Consider the following 20,813-nt stretch of genomic DNA (forward strand, 5'->3'; position numbering starts at 1 on the left):
ATTTAGCAGACATGTTCCAGACTTTGGTGAAAAAGCGCGAGATTTTGATTTCCCGTTTGCCACCGTGTTTAGAAAGACGGTGGAAAATGAGGTAGCCATATTGTAGTGGAGGACCAAAAATATAGCAAGTCAGAGAAGCACAAAACAGAGCTAGCCAAAGTTAAATTATTCAAAGAAACGTTCAGTTGGGAGGGAGATCATTGGCAATTTAGCCATCTAAGACCGGGAAGACACCATGAGTGGAGGAACCCCTTATATCGGGAGCAAAATCAGCCTAATCTCGAAGGCCGAAATTCGTTACGAAGGGATCCTCTACACTATTGATACTGAGAATTCGACTGTCGCACTTGCAAAAGGTAAATAACTCGTGCAAATAATAATGTATCAGCACTGTTGTGCACCAACTAAATACATCCAGAGATGCCTCTAAACGAACGCAATTTCTTAACACCTTGTGGATTGTTATTGTTTCCTTGCTGTTCTGAAAAAGTTGTGTAGTTAGCTAACAAGCTAGCTAGCTAATTGACTATCCTGCTAGTTAGCTAGGTAAAGTGATGCTTTAAAGGATTTGTATAATTTATGCCGGCAGCAGTAGCTTTGAATGTAGCGCTCACGAGCCAAAACAGGTCCCCGAAAATTGTGCACCACGTCATCCATTTAAAAAAAAAATTTTTTAATTGAACCTTTATTTAACTAGGCAAGTCAGTGAAGAACACAGTTGTATTTACAATGACGGGTTGGGCCAATTGTGCGCCGCCCTATGGGACTCTCAATCAAGGCCTTTTGTGGTACAACCTGGAATCGAACCAGGGTCTGTAGTGACTCCTTTATCACTGAAATGCAGTGCCTAGACCGCTGCGCCACTCTGGGAGCCCCTAATATCATTTGATAGTAGTTAAACAAATTCCAATTCTTACAAAATGTTAAGAATTTGTAAATGCTTAAAGGGATGCTCCAGCGCTTTTGTATAATTTAGGAGTGGTCGATCTGTGGACCGCACCCACTACGCATTACCACAAACATTAAGCTAGCTAGCAACTTCCTTCACCGTAACGTTTATAGAAATGCACAGCAAGAGGTACCAATTCACCAAGTCTGGAACCAGCAAACATTGAATAACGATGTAAGATTTCAGACTCTTGCACACACTGGACTCTACCCAAACACTTGCATTGATACCCCAACACACACGACATACGCCCACACACAAACATGCATACTGACGCCTTACACACACTTTCACACTCGCACATATGCTGCTGCTACTTTCTTATCTATCTGGTTGTCTAGTCACTTTAACCCTACCTATGGCTACCTCAATTACCTGCACATCGACTCGGTACTGATACTTTCTGTATGTAGTCATGTTATTTTCTACTCCTTATATATAGCCATATATTACTCATTTTATTTGTTATTTACTGTATTTATTCCTTCCACTATTTATATTTTTTTATAGAAATAAAGCTTATTTAACTGCGTTGTTGGAAATGGGCCCTCAAGTAACCATTTCACTTTTAGTCTACACCTGTTGTCTATGAAGCATGTGACAAATAACATTTTATTTGAAAGCAGTGCTCAGCAGACGGGGATGAAGGACACTACTGGTGTCCCCTAGCAAGCTAGCTGGAGCTAGCAGCCTACTTCTTCTTTGGTGTTATTTTTTTGCCGGTTTGCATCCAACATTATTGGTGCATTACCGCCACCTGCTGTGCTGGAGTGTGGGCCAGAGACGGCGCTAGCTGCCTCAATGCAATGGCAGTAGGCGCGGTATGTAGTGTGTGCGGCATGTAGTAACCTCAGTTCGTAGATAGACATGAATGATAATTTCAGCCAGTAGTTTTGTCACGAGACAAAACGGGTCCCAGAAAACTGTACTACTATGTCATCCATTTTGTATTGTATATGTTACGTCCTGCAATTATCTTTTTGCAATTCGTATGATATTTTAGGAATTCTAATTCATACAATATGTTATGAATTTATAAGTGCTTAGGCTCCTGGACTGCATTAGCTACCTGGTGATGTAACTTGTTGTCTTATTGGCAATCTAACCATGTTTATTTTAAGTACATGCTGAGAGTATCATGTAACCTTACCATATGATGAACTAACGGTGCCGTAGCGTAACAACTGCATTGGTAACATTCACAAGCAACTCAACATCAGCTCGTTGAGGAGTGATTGTGCTGGATTTTAGCAATTTGCCAGCCTCTAATTTGGCGCTGTTCTGAGTAATGTGACTGGGAAAACTGGTGCCAGCAAGTTAGTAGCTAAGCTGAGATCAAAATTAGAGTAGCTATGTATTTCAGTCTGTGTTTCCAGGTTGTGAGGGTTAAAGTGATTGATGTCATTGAACATTCACCTAGAAGAAAAAGAAACGCACACCTATAAAGACGAGGTGCTGGCTAGCGGAGTAGAAACTTGAAAATAAAAATAAAAGAGAGCCGCACACTCTTGGAGCTCAGAAGCAAAAATTTAATACCAACGTTTCGACAGCCAAGCTGTCTTTATCAGGGTATAATCACAAACACTGCGGGATGACTCGTTTATATAGTGTCAAAGGACACAGGTGTCTGTAATCATGGCCAGGAGTGGCCTAATATCATTGGTTAATAATCAAATATTAAAATGTCATACAAAGAACAGCATACAAACAAATGGGTAGCATACGATCATAGATTAATTTGACTATACAAGTTTACACACAATTACAATGGCAAAGTCACAATCACAAGAATGGCTTCAGATCAAAGTCAATTGAACATTCACCTGGCTGAAAAACTAAAACTTCACCACTAATTTTAAGTAACTCAACAATCTTCCTGATCCCAGTAGAAACCTGTGTACTGTATGTAAGCGACCCACAGGATGTCCAACTTTTGTTTACGGACAAGTGACTCGTTTCAGGAAACTAGGCATATGTCACAGGTCACCACTTCACAGGAGAGCCATTTGAACTTTATTTTCTGGAATATGAACTTTCAGGTGTCTTAATAACAGACTTGTATGCCATCTGTAAATATTAATAAAATTGTTAAATTATTAGCCTAGTTGGCTTAGCCACAGAAAAAGACAGCAACTTTCCAGCTAGCCATGATTGGCTGAGATAATGAGGGGGCTGGACATGCTGAGAGATGAGTTCAGATTGGTCTGCTATGTAGCAGACTTCTGTCTGTTTGAGCTGGTCAGTATGTGTAGGTAATGCTGTCAAACGTGGCTTTAGAACTAGAAGTGTTGCTCTCCACATTCTGGAGGATCGACTTTTGGAATGAGTGGAATTTGAGTATGATAGCGAAGGAGATGGAGAAAACGCCTGTCTCCGGATTACATCTTCAAACTAAGGGCAACCATAGCATCCGTGACCGGGAGAAGCATCCATCCATGATAGTCCTGCTAGCTACATTTTCAGATTTTACACGTTTCTCATTTTGACAGTCGTTTTCATTGCTAGTTAGTGTGTACTGCTAGTTAGCTAACGTTGTGTATCTGTGTAGTAATATTATTCGTATCTCAGAGCCATTTGCCTTTCTAGTTATAGCCTAATGTTAGCTAGCTAACATTTGAACCTGATTGGTTAGCTACCTGCAGTTTCATGCAGGGTAGTAACGTCATGAGTTGGGATTATGGTTCATTGTTTAGCTATCTAGCTACATGTCTTAACAAGACTCCACTATGCAAGTATCCATTTCAATAGGGTGTGTAAAATGGTCCATGAGCTTTTCTCTCACTTGTGTTTGAAGTAGCTAGCCAACGTTAGCCAGTAAGGTTGGGCAATTGACTGCTGCTGTTAAGACAACACTCGAATCAACCCTTAAAGAAATGGGTTGGGATAATGCTTAATAGGGTGTGAACTAGAGGTCGACCAATTTAATTGGAATGGCCGATTAATTCGGGCCGATTTCAAGTTTTCATAAAAATCGGAAATTGGTGTTTTTGGACACCGATTTGGCAGATTAATTTTTTATATACACTGCTCAATAAAAATAAAGGGAACACTTAAACAACACAATGTAACTCCAAGTCAATCACACTTCTGTGAAATCAAACTGTCCACTTAGGAAGGAACACTGATTGACAATAAATTTCACATGCTGTTGTGCAAATGGAATAGACAACAGGTGGAAATTATAGGCATTTAGCAAGACACCCCAAATAAAGGAGTGGTTCTGCAGGTGGGGACCACAGACCCCTTCTCAGTTCCTATGCTTCCTGGCAGATGTTTTGGTCACTTTTGAATGCTGGCGGTGCTTTCACTCTAGTGGTAGCATGAGACGGAGTCTACAACCCACACAAGTGGCTCAGGTAGTGCAGCTCATCCAGGATGGAACATCAATGCGAGCTGTGGGAAGAAGGTTTGCTGTGTCTGTCAGCGTAGTGTCCAGAGCATGGAGGCGCTACCAGGAGACAGGCCAGTACATCAGGAATCGTGGAGGAGGCCGTAGGATGGCAACAATCCAGCAGCAGGACCGCTACCTCCGCCTTTGTGCAAGGAGGAGCAGGAGGCACACTGCTGGAGCGTGCGTGTGTCTGCTCAAACGGTCAGAAACAGACTCCATGAGGGTGGTATGAGGGCCCGACGTCCACAGGTGGGGGTTGTGCTTACAGCCCAACACCGTGCAGCACGTTTGGCATTTGCCAGAGAACACCAAGATTGGCAAATTCGCCACTGGCGCCCTGTGCTCTTCGCAGATGAAAGCAGGTTCACACTGAGTATGTGACAGATGTGACAGTCTGGAGACGCCGTGGAGAACGTTCTGCTGCCTGCAACATCCTGCAACATCCTCCAGCATGACCGGTTTGGCGGTGGGTCAGTCATGGTGTGGGGTGGCATTTCTTTGGGGGGCCGCACAGCCCTCAATGTGCTCGCCAGAGGTAGCTTGACTGCCATTAGGTACCGAGATGAGATCCTCAGACCCCTTGTGAGACCATATGCTGGTGCGGTTGGCCCTGGGTTCCTCTTAATGCAAGACAATGCTCGACCTCATGTGGCTGGAGTGCGTCGGCAGTTCCTGCAAGAGGAAGGCATTGATGCCATGAACTGTCCCGCCCGTTCCCCCTGGCCTGAATCCAATTGAGCACATCTGGGACATCATGTCTTGCTCCATCCACCAACGCCACGTTGCACCACAGACTGTCCAGGAGTTGGAGGATGCTTTAGTTCAGGACTGATCCCTCAGGAGACCATCCGCCACCTTGTCAGGAGCATGCCCAGGCGTTGTAGGGAGGTCATACAGGCACGTGGAGGCCACACACTGCTGAGCCTCATTTTGACTTGTTTTAAGGACATTACATCAAAGTTAGATCAGCCTGTAGTGTGGTTTTCCACTTTAATTTTGAGTGTGACTCCAAATCCAGACCTCCATGGGTTCATACATTTGATTTCCATTGATAATTTTGTGATTTTTGTTATCAGCACATCAACTATGTAAAAAAAAGTATTTAATAAGAATATTTCATTCATTCAGATCTAGGATGTGCTATTTTAGTGATTCCTTTTTATTTTTTTTGATATATATTATTTTTTACACCTTTTATTTAACTAGGCAAGTCAGTTAACACATTCTTATTTTCAATGACTGTCTAGGAACGGTGGGTGAACTGCCTTGTTCAGGGGCAGAAGGACAGATTTTTACCTTGTCACCTCCGGGATTCAATCTTGCAACCTTACGGTTAACTCGTCCAACGCTCTAACCACCTGCCTCTCATTGCACTCCACGAGGAGCCTACCTGTACTGCGAATGCAGTAAGAAGCCAAGTTAAGTTGCTAGCTAGCATTAAACTTATCTTTATAAAAATCAATCAATCATAATTTCTAGTTAAACTAGAAATATCAACCATGTGTAGTTATCTGCATGTAATCGGTGCGCATTCGCGAAAAAAGGACCGTCGTTGCTCCAACCTGTACCTAACCATCAATGCCTTTCTTAAAATCAATACACATGTATATATTTTTAAACCTGTATATTTAGTTAATATTGCCTGCTAACATTAATTTATTTTAACTAGGTAAATTGTGTCACTTCTCTTGCAACAGTCACGGTATATGCAGCAGTTTGGGCCGCCTGGCTCGTTGTGAACTCTGAAGACTATTTCTTCCGAACAAAGACAGCCAACTTTACATGACGGGGGATGATTTAACAAAAGCGCATTTGCAAATAAAGCACAACCGTTGCACGATTGTACCGAACCATAAACATCAATGCCTTTCTTAAAATCAATACACAGAAGTATATATTTTTAAACCTGCATATTTAGCTCAAATAAATCCAGGTTAGCAGGCAATATTAACCAGGTGAAATTGTCACTTCTCTTGCGTTCATTACATGTAGAGTCAGGGTATATGCAACAGTTTGGGCCATCTGACTCGTTGCGAACTAATTTACCAGAATTTTACGTAATTATGAAATAACATTGAAGGTTGTACAATGTAACAGCAATATTTAGACTTAGGGATGCCACCCGTTAGATAAAATACGGAACGGTTCCGTATTTCACTGAAATAATAAATGTTTTGTTTTCAAAACGATCGTTTCCGCATTCGACCATATTAATGACCTAAGACTTGTATTTCTGTGTGTTATGTTATAATTAAGTCTGATTTGATAGAGCAGTCTGACAGCGATGGTAGGCAGCAGCAGGCTCGTAAGCATTCATTCAAAAAGCACTTTTGAAGGTAACTGAACTAAATGATTATCGCCCCATAGCATTCAGTTCCGTCATCATGATGTCGAGAGGCTAGTTAAGGGCCATATCACCTCCACTTTAACCGACACCCACTACAATTCTCATACCGCCCCAACAGTTCGGACGGCACAATCGCCACTGCACATTGCCTTATCCCACCTGGACAAGAGAAATACCTATAAGAATGTTGTTCATCGACTAGAGCTCAGGTGTTCAACACCATACTGCCATCCAAGCTCATCACTAAGCTGAGAACCCTCCCTCTGCAACGGGGTCCTGGACTTCCTGATGGGCCGACCCCAAGTTGTGAAGGTAGGCAACCCCTCCCCCACACTGATCCTCAACAAGGGCCCCACAGGGGTGTGTGCTCAGCCCCCTCCTGTACTCCCTGTTTTCTGAACACACAACTTCATGGCCTGATTACCAACAACGACGAGTTAACCTACAGGGAGGAGGTGAGAGCCCTGGTGGAGTGGTGCCAGGAAAATAGCCTCTCTCAACGTCAACAAAACGAAAAAGCTGATTCTGTACTTCAGGCGACGGCAGAGCGAGCACACTCATCCACGTCTAAGGGGCCGCAGTGGAGAGGGTGAAAAGTTTCAAGTTCCTCGGCGTTCACATCACCTGCAATGGTCCATTCACACAGAGTGTGGTGAAGGCATACACACGTTTTCTATTTCTATTCTGACTATACTTCACACACGATGCAATCTCTGTCATACTCCACACTGCCCTATCCCACCTCAACAAGAGGATAACCTAAACCTACAGCTCAGCCTTCAACACCATAGTGCCCTCAAAGCTCATCACTAAGCTAAGGACCCTGGGATTAAACACCTCCCTCTGCAACTGGATCCTGGACTTCCTCAAGGGCCGCCCCAAGGTGTTGAGGGGATGCAACAACACATACGCCATGCTGACCCTCAACACTGGGGCCCCTCAGGGGTGCATGCGCAGTCTTTTCCTGTACTCCCTGTTCACGCTTGAGTGAGTCGTCGTGCACGACTCCAACACGATGATTAAGTTTGCAGACGACAACCTGATCACTGACGATGATGAGACAGCCTATAGGGAGGAGATCAGAGACCTGACAGTGTGGTGCCAGGACAACAACCTCTCCCTCAACGTTACCAGGCAAGGAGCCTATCTTGGACTACAGGGAATGGAGGGCTTCGGCTTGGCCCGAAGCCGTCCATTCCCTTTCACAGATGCACCATTGAGAGCATCCTGTCGGGCTGTATCAATTGCACCATCTGAAATCGCCGGGCACTCCAGAGAGTGGTGCGGTCAGCCTAACGCATCAACAGCTGTCGTTGCACTTCATGATTGTGTCCCACTTGTTGTTGATTCTTCACAAAAAAATAGTTTTATATATTTATGTTTGAAGCCTGAAATGTGGCAAAAGGTTGCAAAGTTCAAGGGGGCCGAATACTTTCGCAAGGCACTGTACATACCTATCTATGTAAAGGTCCCAAAGTTGACAGTGCATGTCAGAGCAAAAATCAAGCCATGAGGTTGAAGGAATTGTCCATGGGGCTCCGAGACAGGATTGTGTCGAGGCACAGATTTGGGGAAGTGTACCAAAAAAATTCTGCATCCTTGAAGGTTCAAGAACACCGTAGCTTCCATCATTCTTAAATGGTAATGGTGGTTCCAAACTAAGACTCTTTAGAGCTGGTTGCCCGGCCAAACTGAGCAGTCAAATCCAATTTTATTTGTCATATACACATGGTTAGCAGATGTTAATGCGAGTGTAGCGAAATGCTTGTGCTTCTAGTTCCGACAATGCAGTAATAACCAACAAGTAATCTAACTAACAATTCCTAAACTACTGTCTTATACACAGTGTAAGGGGATAAAGAATATGTACATAAGGATATATGAATGAGTGATGGTACAGAGCAGCATAGGCAAGATACAGTAGATGGTATCGAGTACAGTATATACATATGAGATGAGTGGCATAGTTAAAGATGAGTGGCATAGTTAAAGTGGCTAGTGATACATGTATTACATAAGGATGCAGTCGATGATATAGAGTACAGTATATACGTATGCATGTAAGATGAATAATGTAGGGTAAGTAACATTATATTAGGTAGCATTGTTTAAAGTGGCTAGTGATATATTTACATAATTTCCCATCAATTCCCATTATTAAAGTGGCTGGAGTTGAGTCAGTGTCAGTGTGTTGGCAGCAGCCACTCAATGTTAGTGGTGGCTGTTTAACAGTCTGATGGCCTTGAGATAGAAGCTGTTTTTCAGTCTCTCGGTCCCAGCTTTGATGCACCTGTACTGACCTCGCCTTCTGGATGATAGCGGGGTGAACAGGCAGTGGCTCGGGTGGTTGATGTCCTTGATGATCTTTATGGCCTTCCTGTAACATCGGGTGGTGTAGGTGTCCTGGGGGGCAGGTAGTTTGCCCCCCGGTGATGCGTTGTGCAGACCTCACTACCCTCTGGAGAGCCTTACGGTTGAGGGCGGAGCAGTTGCCGTACCAGGCGGTGATACAGCCCGCCAGGATGCTCTCGATTGTGCATCTGTAGAAGTTTGAGTGTTTTTGGTGACAAGCCGAATTTCTTCAGCCTCCTGAGGTTGAAGAGGCGTTGCTGCGCCTTCTTTACGATGCTGTCTGTGTGAGTGGACCAATTCAGTTTGTCTGTGATGTGTATGCCGAGGAACTTAAAACTTGCTACTCTCTCCACTACTGTTCCATCGATGTGGATAGGGGGGTGTTCCCTCTGCTGTTTCCTGAAGTCCACAATCATCTCCTTAGTTTTGTTGACGTTGAGTGTGAGGTTATTTTCCTGACACCACACTCCGAGGGCCCTCACCTCCTCCCTGTAGGCCGTCTTGTCGTTGTTGGTAATCAAGCCTACCACTGTTGTGTCATCCGCAAACTTGATGATTGAGTTGGAGGCGTGCGTGGCCACGCAGTCGTGGGTGAACAGGGAGTACAGGAGAGGGCTCAGAACGCACCCTTGTGGGGCCCCAGTGTTGAGGATCAGCGGGGAGGAGATGTTGTTACCTACCCTCACCACTTGGGGGCAGCCCGTCAGGAAGTCCAGTACCCAGTTGCACAGGGCGGGGTCGAGACCCAGGGTCTCGAGCTTGATGACGAGCTTGGAGGGTACTATGGTGTTGAATGCCGAGCTGTAGTCGATGAACAGCATTCTCACATAGGTATTCCTCTTGTCCAGATGGGTTAGGTCAGTGTGGTTGAGATTGCATCATCTGTGGACCTATTTGAGCGGTAAGCAAATTGGAGTGGGTCTAGGGTGTCAGGTAGGGTGGAGGTGATATGGTCCTTGACTAGTCTCTCAAAGCACTTCATGATGACGGAAGTGAGTGCTACGGGGCGGTAGTCGTTTAGCTCAGTTACCTTAGCTTTCTTGGGAACAAGAACAATGGTGGCCCTCTTGAAGCATTTGGGAACAGCAGACTGGTATAGGGATTGATTGAATATGTCTGTAAACACACCAGCCAGCTGGTCTGCGCATGCTCTGAGGGCGCGGCTGGGGATGCCGTCTGGGCCTGCAGCCTTGCGAGGGTTAACACGTTTAAATGTTTTACTCACCTCGGCTGCAGTGAAGGAGAGACCGCATTTTTCCGTTGCAGGCAGTGTCAGTGGCACTGTATTGTCCTCAAAGTGGGCAAAAAAGTTATTTAGTCTGCCTGGGAGCAAGACATCCTGGTCCGTGACTGGGCTGGATTTCTTCCTGTAGTCCGTGATTGACTGTAGACCCTGCCACATGCCTCTTGTGTCTGAGCCGTTGAATTGGGATTCTACTTTGTCTTTGTACTGACGCTTAGCTTGTTTGATAGCCTTACGGAGGGAATAGCTGCATTGTTTGTATTCAGTCATTTTACCAGACACCTTGCCCTGATTGAAAGCAGTGGTTCGCGCTTTCAGTTTCACTCGAATGCTGCCATCAATCCAAGGTTTCTGGTTAGGGAATGTTTTAATCGTTGCTATGGGAACAACTTCTTCAACGCACGTTCTAATGAACTCGCACACCGAATCAGCGTATTCGTCAATGTTGTTATTTGACGCAATACGAAACATGTCCTAGTCCACGTGATGGAAGCAGTCTTGGAGTGTGGAGTCAGCTTGGTCGGACCAGCGTTGGACAGACCTCAGCGTGGGAGCTTCTTTTTTAGCTTTTGTCTGTAGGCAGGTATCAGCAAAATGGAGTCGTGGTCAGCTTTTCCGAAAGGGGGGCGGGGCAGGGCCTTATATGCGTCGTGGAAGTTAGAGTAACAGTGATCCAAGGTTTTTCCGCCCCTGGTTGCGCAATCGATATGCTGATAAAATTTAGGTAGTCTTGTTTTCAGATTAGCCTTAAAATCCCCAACAACTATAAATGCAGCCTCCGGATAAATGGTTTCCAGTTTGCATAGAGTTAAATAAAGTTCGTTCAGAGCCATCGATGTGTCTGCTTGGTGGGGGGGGGATATATACGGCTGTGATTAATCGAAGAGAATTCTCTTGGTAGATAATGCGGTCTACATTTGATTGTGAGGAATTATACATCAGGTGAACAGAAGGATTTGAGTTCCTGTATGTTTCTTTCATCGCACCATGCCTCGTGCGATGGTGACTAAAGACTTGATGGTCACTCTGACAGAGCTCCAGAGTTCCTCTGTGGAGATGGCAGAACCTTCCAGAAGAACAACCATCTCTGCAGCACAATCAGGCCTTTATGGTAGTGGCCAGACGAAAGCCACTTTTCAGTTGAAGACTCATGACAGCGCGCTTGGAGTTTTCCAAAATGCACCTAAAAAGAACTCTCAGACCGCGAGGAACAAGATTCTGGTCTGAGGAAATACCAAGCGTCACGTCTGGAGGAAACCTGGCACTATCCCTACGGTGAAGCGTGGTGGCAGCATCATGCTGTGGGGATGTTTTTCATTGGGATACTGGTCAAAATCAGGGAAAGATGAGTGGAGTGAAGTACAGAGATCCTTGATGAAAACCTGCTCAGGACTTCAGACTGGGTTGAAGTTTCACCTTCCAACAGGACAAAGACCCTAAGCACACAGCGAAGACGACGCATGAGTGGCTTCGGGACGTCCTTGAATGTGCCTGGACTTGTTCCCGCTCTAATATCTCTGTAGGGACCTGAAATGGCTGTGCAGCGACGCTCCCCATCCAACCTGACAAAGCTGAGATGATCTGTGGAGGAGAATGGGAGAAACGGCTTGTAGCATCATACCCAAGAAGACTCTAGGCTGTAATCGCTGCCAAAGGTGCTTCAACAAATTACTGGTCTGAATACGGGATATTTCAGTTACTGTATTTTTTTATATATACATTTGCTAAAATTTCTAAACCGGTTTTTGGTAGGCTCTGTGGTGTTTGTGAATTGAATCTAATACATTTTAGAATAAGGCTTTAACGTAGATAATTGTGGAAATGTCAAGGGGTCTGTATACTTTCTGGCTGCTGTGTGTGTTGATAGAGCAAAAATATGAAGGTGTTCTTGTGTACACAGTGTATATATTTCAGACTCTGACATTGGTCGTTTGGATTTTTCTTAATACTTTTTTTTATTTTGAGGATTTGTGTGTAGTGTTGTATTACTGCACTGTTGGTGCTAGAAACATGCATTTCCCTTCACCTGCAATCTGTGTACATGACCAATAAACTTAAATTTGATGTCACTGCCTATGCTAACTGTATGTTTTGTCTTTCCTCCGAAGTTCGCTCTTTTGGCACAGAGGATCGGCCCACCGATAGGCCCATCCCGCCCCGAGATGAGATCTTTGAGTACATCATCTTTCGAGGTAGTGACATTAAGGACCTGACTGTATGTGAGCCGCCCAAGCCAACATGCTCTCTCCCTCAGGACCCGGCCATCGTCCAGGTATGGGCAGCTTCTCCCAACCCCAAAGAAATTAAATTTCCCAAGTACACCCATGTGAAACAAAGACCCGTTCAATAAAAGTCAAGAATCAGCCAAGTGTCAATTTGCATTGCCATTCCACTATACAAAAGCAATATAGTTGTCTTTCCATTGCTCTGTGTACTAATATTTGGCTTGATCGCCCTTTTTCTCCTCTCCAGTCGTCCATGGGCTCGGCCCCTCTGCCTGCTCCTGCTGCCGCATCAGCATCGTTTCAGTCGGTGGGCTCCTACGGCCTATTCAACCGAGCCCCGGTGCCCCCGTACAACCAGTTCAGCACCAGCCCCTTGGTGTCCCCGCAATTTGGCGCCGTTGGTGTCGGTAAGAGCCACAGCAGCACGAGGCCTGGATATGGTGAGGAAGTGATCGCTAGCTAAGTTAATGTCACGTGTTCAAGGTCTATTATCAGTTGTACTTTACTCATGTCAAGTGTGTTCTAAGGCTGAAATTAGTCCTGTTAAGTGTTTCAGTCACATTTTGCAAATGTGTGCTAATGCTATGCGTTGAGTCAACTACCTGTGAAATGCGGGTAGATATTAGTCTACGTTTTAAGCCAACTGTCAGGAAAGAACATAGTCCTGCATGCTTTCCAAGGGTTACGGGTCTTCATGTGGTCCATGGATCAGGTTGGGCATGCCACAGGAGCAGAGGAAGGTTGGACTGTAGGCTCCACTATTGTCAGTCACTTTCCTTGTCTCCACTACACTTATTAGACATTCAAAAAGGGACATAATACACACTTTATAGACTCTCACACTAAATAGACTCTCACTATGTTGTTTCAATTAGACAGTACCACTCACCATGTCTGCTCTATTACACTGATGCTAATCAATCAGGATCATGGGTCAATAACTCGCCAAATCATGAAATGAGGCCATTTGGAACATATACTATCCAGAGAGGACTCTCCACCTTGTGCCGTTGCCCTAAATACTCTACACCTGCTGTTCCTCTCCATACAGGAAGATCAGTCCCCTCCTTTGGGAGTGACACAAGCTCAGCTGCACCCCAGTCTCAGAGCAGTGCTATTGGCGCTGCTCTCCCCACTGATTCACGCTCTCTGGGTACCACTACTACCCTTGTATCTAAAGGTAAAAGAAGGAAACCACTGTGGCACTTATGTATGTTAGGCCTGTGTATAGTCTTGTGAAGAGCACAATGAGGTCAACCTATACTGCTTTGGAAAACTAGAATGTGGATCAGTATGAGAATGTCTTCTCAAATAACATATCATGCTTTTCACAACACGTAACCTGTATGTCTTCAACACCCTGTATTATGTAGGTTTATTGTCAACTACACTACCATTCAAGATTTTGGTGTTACTTACAGAAGTCCTTGTTTTTGAAATAAATGCACTTGGAAACGGCTGATTTTTTTTTTTTAATGGAATATCTACATAGATGTACAGAGGCCCGTTATCAGCAACCATCACTCCTGTGTTCTTATGGCACGATGTGTTAGCTAATCCAAGTTTATCATTTTAAAAGGCAAATTGATCATTAGAAAATGCTTTTGCAATTATGTTAGCACAGCTGAAAACTGAGGTGCTGATTTAAAGAAGCAATAAAACTGGCCTTCTTTAGACTAGTTGAGTATCTGGAGCATCAGCATTTTGGGTTCGATTACAGGCTCAAAATGGCCAGAAACGTAGAACTTTCTTCTGAAACTCGTCAGTCTATTCTTGTTCTGAGAAATGAAGGCTATTCCATGTGAGAAATTGCAGAGAAACTGAAGATCTCGTCCAATGCTGTGTGCTACTCCCTTCACAGAACAGTGCAAACTGTCCCTAACCAGAATAGAAAGAGGAGTGAGAGGCCCCGTTGCACAACTGAGCAAGAGGACAAGTACATTAGTGTCTAATTTGAGAAACTGATGCCCCACAAGTCCTCAATTGACAGCTTCATTAAATAGTACCTGCAAAACACCAGTCTCAATGTCAACAGTGAAGAGGCGACTCCGGAATGCTGGCCTTCTAGGCAGAGTTGCAAAGAAAAAGCAACATCTTAGACTGGCAAATAAAAATAAAAGATTAAGATGGGCAAAAGAACACACACTGGACAGAGGAACTCTTCCTAGAAGGGCAGCATCCTGGAGTCGCCACTTCAAAAACCAGGACATTTCTAAGTGACCCTTAACTTTTGAGAGGTAGTGTGAATCTGACTCTTGACGGGCCAGTGCTGAGTAATTGTTGTCTCAGCAGTGTTGAGTATCCCAGTGTAACCCCAACCCCTCTTTTCTACCAGTCCGCACTAGCCCCTCTCTGGACCCTCTGAGGAAGAGCCCCACCTTAGAGCAAGTTGTCCAGGCCACCCCATCGGGCCTCCCAGCCCCTGGCTTGGGCCGCAGGAGTCCCGCTCCCGGCCGCACGGCCCCCTCGGCTGCAGCCGCCGGCCCCGTCCACCAGAAGGCCCAGCAGCACCACCACCATATCCAGGACGGAGGTGAACCCAGGAGGACCGGTGAGACTGTCAGTGGAGCCCGCAGTAACCAGGCCTGGCCTGCGCTCCGCAATGCACCGATCTCTCATCAACACCACACCACTGCTGTAGATAGGGCTTCCACTGCAGGGCTTATGCACTCTATCTTTAGCGCCTCAGGTGAGACCTATCGGACGCTTTACCTGTGTTTTTATATTTTGTGGACTGCAACCCCTAAGTTAGCATTTGTAAAAACCAAAAATGACCCGTGATTGTAAAGTTCTGTTCCAGAGGTTCTGCATTTGAACCAATTGTGCCTTTTTCTAAGGTATGAGTCTATAGTGTTGGGCTAAATCTCTTTATTGAAGTTGATCCGAGCTCTCTAAACTGAAGGACCGTACCATTCCAGGCACAGAGGGCCAGAAAGCACCCAGACCAGAGTCTGAGCAGCAGGCGCCAGGTGACGGCAGGGATGCCAGTCAACGGCCAGCAGGTTAACTGACCCCCTCTGCTCTAACCGTCCTCCGAGCTCAGCTCCACGCCTATTCAGACTCTGCATGCCCTAGTTACTTCTACTCAAACCGTCGTGCACATGTTATTGTACACATCCTGTGTGCTGTAGTAGGTTACATAGCTGGTTACATTACATGGTCCGTTGCTTGCGACTGTCTGCATTGCTGTGCACAGATTGACATGCTCTTCATGTCAACAAAAGTAATGAGATGGCTGCTCTGTTTAGTCGAAGTTGTGTTCTAGTTATTCTATTTTCCAAATTGTTGGCGATAATATGTTGTGTGGGTTTGTAGTGTGTTCTGATGGGTAACGCTGTTCACGCTTTATGGTTATGTGCTGCTGGAATTTGTCACATCTGTCAGGGTTATAATATTTTGAAATCTGATGGAAGGCAGGCCATTTGTGCTTTTCTTTCGAGTGTATAAGGTTATACCTGGGGTAGTTGCCTGTGCTCTCATCAACTATCCTAGGATGCAGTGGAAATGTCTGCACACTTTTATTATTAATATTCTACTCATTTTGTGGTATTATTTAATTGTATTGTTTGTGGTGATTGCTACGTGTTTTATATGCTAATATTGTCTCTTCTGTCTCTGTTTCCCAGCTGGCTGCCCCCAACCTCAGAGGCGTGGTCGTGGTGGCGGACACCGCGGCAGGGGCCACTTCAACGTACGCCGAGACGGGCCAATGAAGTTCGAGAAGGACTTTGACTTTGAGAGTGCCAATGCCCAGTTCAACAAGGAGGAGATTGACAGAGAGTTCCACAGCAAGCTCAAACTGAAAGGTACCGGAGAACAGTCGAAAATGGGGGGCCCTGTCACATGACTCAACACCAACACTTGGTGAAAGAGACTGATTTTAGTATAGTATCCAGTTATGTGGATGTGCGCCTGCCAAAATGTAATGGCCCATATTGAAGAAAGGTGTCTGACTTGTGATTTACCCTTTATATTATTGAGAGTAAATTATAGTGTGCAACTTCCTTTATTTTTCATGAGTGACTGACCTTCAATGTTATCCTACAGATGAGAAGCCGGAGAAGGCAGCGGTGAATGGGGAGGATAAGGGCGATTCTGGGGTGGAGACCCTGAACAGCGAGGGCAACGCTGATGAAGGGGGAGAGGCCCTAACGCCTAACGTATACTATGACAAGTCAAAGTCTTTCTTCGACAACATCTCCTGTGATGACAGCAGGTAGGCTACAGCTGCCCATATCCATCCCAAAGCTTTTATAGCAGTTACTTCTTTGTCCCTTTATCTTGTACTTGATTAAGAACGAACATGCCCAATATGTGATAATAACCATCTTCTATTCTGTTTTCCAGGAAAGCTGCAGAAAGATCTGGAGGAGGCTCTGGTTTCCCACGGTTTGTCTTTGTCGTCTCTCAGATTCATTCTATCCCATGCTAATGTTTTGATACTATACAATGTGGTGTTGTTGATACACATACTCCATGTACTATACAAGTCCATTGTGGATTCAGCAAGGAACTGTCATCATCCTCGTCCAACCACAGCTGAGCATCTAACATTTTCTCATTGGCAGGGAGCGGAGGCAGACCTGGGCCGAGGAGAGGCGAATGAACTCGGAGACGTTCGGCATCCCTCTGCGTGGGGGTCGGGGCCGTGGGGGCTACCGTGGGCGGGGCGGCATAGGCTTCCGCGGGGGCAGGGGGCGCTCGGCCAGCAGAGGGTCCTTCGGCCCCCCCCAAGGAGGCCACGGCTACAGGGGAGGATACAACAGAACAAGCCAGGGAGGACGGGAGTTCTCAGAGAACTTTGAGTACAGGGTAATGTATATGTTTGTTAACTATTAAGGTTGGAATTTGCCAGGGACCTCAATATACGATATTGTTGTGATACTTAGGGTGCCGATACAATGTGTATTGCAATTCTCATGAATATGTATTGCGATTTGATACTGAATTCATTGCAATTTGGTGTTTCAGACATATTGCTCACGATATGTCTGATGCAGAGAGCGCATGAGAATGAGTTTTAATCCGTCATGGAAATAAAAGTGCTGAAAACAAATTGGCTCCCTATTTTAAAGATGGAGAACAAGCTATGAAGGAAAAATACTGGAGTTTTGGTGCAGGTATAGCCAACTAGCCCAAAAATAATATTGTGACATGTAACTATTTGATTTGTTTTTCCCTCATCACTACCTTTAAGCACTTGTACATAACTTTAACAATAGTGAAGTCATCAAAATTAAGGGTCACATTTTTTGCCTTCCAGAAGGATAACAAGGTGGCCGCGTAAAACAACTGGAGGACGGATCAACAGAGTTGCAACACCTCATGTTTAAAAATAGTTTAGGTTGCTACTTTTGACAAAAGGAATGAAGATGTTCTAGCTGTATATTTGTCACCAGCACTGGGTTAGACTGCTTGAATGCAACTTATTTTCCATATCTTTTAACAATGGAAATGATGCAATATGTCAAACACAAATGTCATGATCTCAAAACTATTTCCAGGTGGCTTAATTGTGTATAAGTATCATATTTCAGAGGGATATCAGTATTTTTTTTTTCCTTTTTTCTCCTAAACTTGTATTTGATCATATTCTGTTAAGTATAGAAGGCTGTATACATGAGCCTTCCAACTGAGGAGCACTGACAAAGGTTTATTTGTTTGGATATATCCTGTTATAACTTCAGCGGAAAAATAGTCCGTGGGGTCCGTCAGTTACTTCCGTGTATACTACACATACCATACCTAGTCCGCTAGGCATCTATTTATCCCACTTCTCTAAATGGCAGAGCTTGTGGTTTTTTTGCTAAATATTCTCAAGTTTTTGTCAATATTTTGTTTTTCATTTACTTCCAGCTCTTACTTTAGATGTTTTTATTAGGGCTTTATCAGTCTTTTTTAAACCAAGAAGGAATCATCTGTATTGTCTGTTACTCCCATTCTACACTGTAGTGTATGGAGGATAGAGATGGTGCTAGATGTTAACACTTAGCTTTATTCTTCTGGTTTTGTAATATAGTTTAACTCTGGATGCGTAACTAGGAGTAGGGAAGGATAGGTCAGTAATGGCGCATAAGTCAGAACTCATTTTCTTTATTTTAAAATGTTCTGTATATTGCCCTGTACTCAAGGGCTCCTGGTATTGTGTGACTAGAGATGATTAATGCTGCTGTTTGCTACAGTTCTTTTTCTAGCGTCATCTACAAGAGCTAGCTAAAGCAGGCCATCTAAATATGCTTCTTCCTGACAAATGGCCCAGTTTATCATTGGTTACATTTTTGTTTGTAACCTTTCTATGGAACTTCCCAAAATGTTGGTTATTTACTTTAACCTCTTTTTTTAATTTTTTTTTTTTTTTTTTTGCCAGGCAGTTGCTTCTGAATTGGTTAACCTCATCCTGAATTCTCCATTTCTTTCAAACAGGAATGCCAGAAATAATTTCACCCACCAACACTGCTTAGTACTTGAGATGTCTGACAGAGAAACCATGTCCTGACTAAGCTCTTGATTCGATGCCACTAACTCTGTCATCACACTGCATGGTGGTTGATAGCCTGCTGCAGCTACACAAGGGCAGAAGAATTACTGAGTTGAGTACGTAGACTATTAGAACGAGGTGCATAGCCATTTGGTTTTAGCGAAATAGGCATTTAGTTACATAGCAACATTGAAGCTATATTTGGAGGATTTGAATGATTGGGCACAAATTGGGTAAAGGTTGGTTAATGGGAAGTAATGAACTTTGACTGAGTATTAGAAAGGTACACACAGTTGCACTTTTACTATTGAAGTCATTTTATAAACAGTTGTCTTTTTGTTAATTTGTGTATACTGAGGATGTATTCCAGTTCTGCTAACTGGGTGACAATATATATGAGTCCCACATGTCACCCTAGTCCCTATATAGTGAACTACTTGGCTCTGGTCAAAAGTAGTGCACTTTATAGGGAATAGGGTGCTATTGGGGACACTTACAATAATGTTACCATGGTAAGTGCACAGTGCTATTTGGTGAACTAGGCGCTCCTTCATTTGAAAATGTACTAGATTTATTCAGAAGTATGTAAATGTCAACATTGCAAAATTTGAACGTCTTGATAATTTCCATTGAAGGATAGTTATTCCCTGGCATTGATGCACTGTAGTGGAAAGTGTTTTTGCTTCTGCCCCCATTTAACTTTTGAAAGCTTCAGCTAACTTAAAAAGTACCAAACATCTACGTACGACCCTCGTCTAATTTAGTTAGGTTGTGTTTTAAGTCCAGCATAGAATGGTCTTTTCTCTTCCTATTATTTTGGCAATGTTACTTATGCATGTCACCTGTTGTAATTTGTTCAGATACTCTGTCCAAAAACTAATTTGGCACCTTATCGAGGCATGCAGAAAAGTCAACGTGTTAAATTGGATGGGTGATGCTCAAATTCTCACAAGTGTCTTAGAGGCATCTTGTCTAGGACGTAGGGTGGTAATGTAGAATGGCTGGTGGGATAGGATGAATCTCAACTGTATTGCCTTGATTTCTCTTTCCTTGCATCTTTCTCAAAACACTTTGGGAGAAGATCTTATGCTTCAATGTGCTTTGTGAAGACAGAGGGAGGACATAAGGAATTAAGGAAATAGTTGAGATGCACCTATAGGATCATGTGCCTAGTTCAGGGGAATGTCCTTTGTCTCCATTTTCATGTTGGGTTGTAACAAAACGAATGCACAGAACACTGCATGAGGGTCCTGCACATCAGAAGCTGCAAAATCATGACCCAAAGCAACGAAGATACAATAACTTACTGAAATGTCTGTGCTGTGGGTAGTTTGTTTGCACTTCAAGATCTTTAATATACAGACGTAAAGGTTATTGTTTATTTGGGTTACTTTTCCTAACAGTCTCTGGTGTCACAGCCACGTGTTTTGTCTCTAAACCCAGCATGATGATTTCTCCTGTGGGCCTCAGTGGACTGTTTTTATTTTATTTTATTCAGAGCATACAATAAAAGTTGTTCATTACATTGTATTTTTCCTCCTTATGGTTTGAGTGTGAGTACCTGCTGAGTATTCCATTGCCTGTCTTAATCATTTTCCCCCATCGCAGCTTCCTCAAATAGAAATGGTCAATTCCACCTGTGTGTTACCTGTGCCTTTCTTATTCCCCTCCCTCTGCTGTAACCGACAATGTTTGGTATGTCTAGCTAAGCCAAATTAGATAGCGAGTGTAAACCATACGACCCCATGGGGTTTTCATTGGAGAGGGGACTGGTTAGGTGTTTGATATTAGTGACAATGCATGGGTCTGCCATTGGTGCATTGGAGTT

At 44.1% G+C, this 20,813-nt stretch overlaps 1 protein-coding gene across 5 annotated transcripts; it reads left to right on the top strand.

Moving 5' to 3' along the window:
* The first annotated feature begins 47 nt into the window (after positions 1-47).
* LOC135509063 (protein LSM14 homolog A-like) lies at positions 48-20,515 on the top strand. Of its 5 annotated transcripts, XM_064929380.1 has the most exons (13): positions 48-356; positions 12,391-12,554; positions 12,755-12,929; positions 13,134-13,168; positions 13,495-13,511; positions 14,291-14,308; positions 14,853-15,090; positions 15,470-15,509; positions 16,134-16,313; positions 16,555-16,723; positions 16,855-16,896; positions 17,076-17,319; positions 17,771-20,515. In XM_064929380.1, exons 1-13 carry the CDS (start codon positions 236-238, stop codon positions 17,792-17,794), a joined length of 1,467 nt encoding a protein of 488 aa, XP_064785452.1. In that variant the 5' UTR covers positions 48-235; the 3' UTR covers positions 17,795-20,515. The 5 variants fall into 5 exon arrangements, with proteins under 5 accessions (XP_064785452.1, XP_064785449.1, XP_064785448.1 ...); XM_064929377.1 differs by lacking the exons at positions 13,134-13,168; positions 13,495-13,511; positions 14,291-14,308; positions 15,470-15,509 and adding an exon at positions 13,559-13,687 and having other exon boundaries at positions 49-356; positions 12,755-12,914; positions 14,843-15,196; XM_064929376.1 differs by lacking the exons at positions 13,134-13,168; positions 13,495-13,511; positions 14,291-14,308; positions 15,470-15,509 and adding an exon at positions 13,559-13,687 and having other exon boundaries at positions 50-356; positions 12,755-12,947; positions 14,843-15,196.
* Positions 20,516-20,813: the final 298 nt, after the last annotated feature.

This window comes from Oncorhynchus masou, chromosome 22, assembly GCF_036934945.1.
Source record: "Oncorhynchus masou masou isolate Uvic2021 chromosome 22, UVic_Omas_1.1, whole genome shotgun sequence".
NCBI lineage: Eukaryota > Metazoa > Chordata > Actinopteri > Salmoniformes > Salmonidae > Oncorhynchus > Oncorhynchus masou.

What these genes read in the sequence shown, in the direction of transcription:
- LOC135509063 (XM_064929376.1), top strand. Translation starts at nt 236, where the DNA reads ATGAGTGGAGGAACCCCTTATATCGGGAGCAAAATCAGCCTAATCTCG. An exon ending in AGGACCCGGCCATCGTCCAG is followed by an intron (nt 12,555 to 12,754) that starts GTATGGGCAGCT and finishes TCTCCTCTCCAG; the next exon opens with TCGTCCATGGGCTCGGCCCC. An exon ending in CAGCACGAGGCCTGGATATG is followed by an intron (nt 12,948 to 13,558) that starts GTGAGGAAGTGA and finishes CTCTCCATACAG; the next exon opens with GAAGATCAGTCCCCTCCTTT.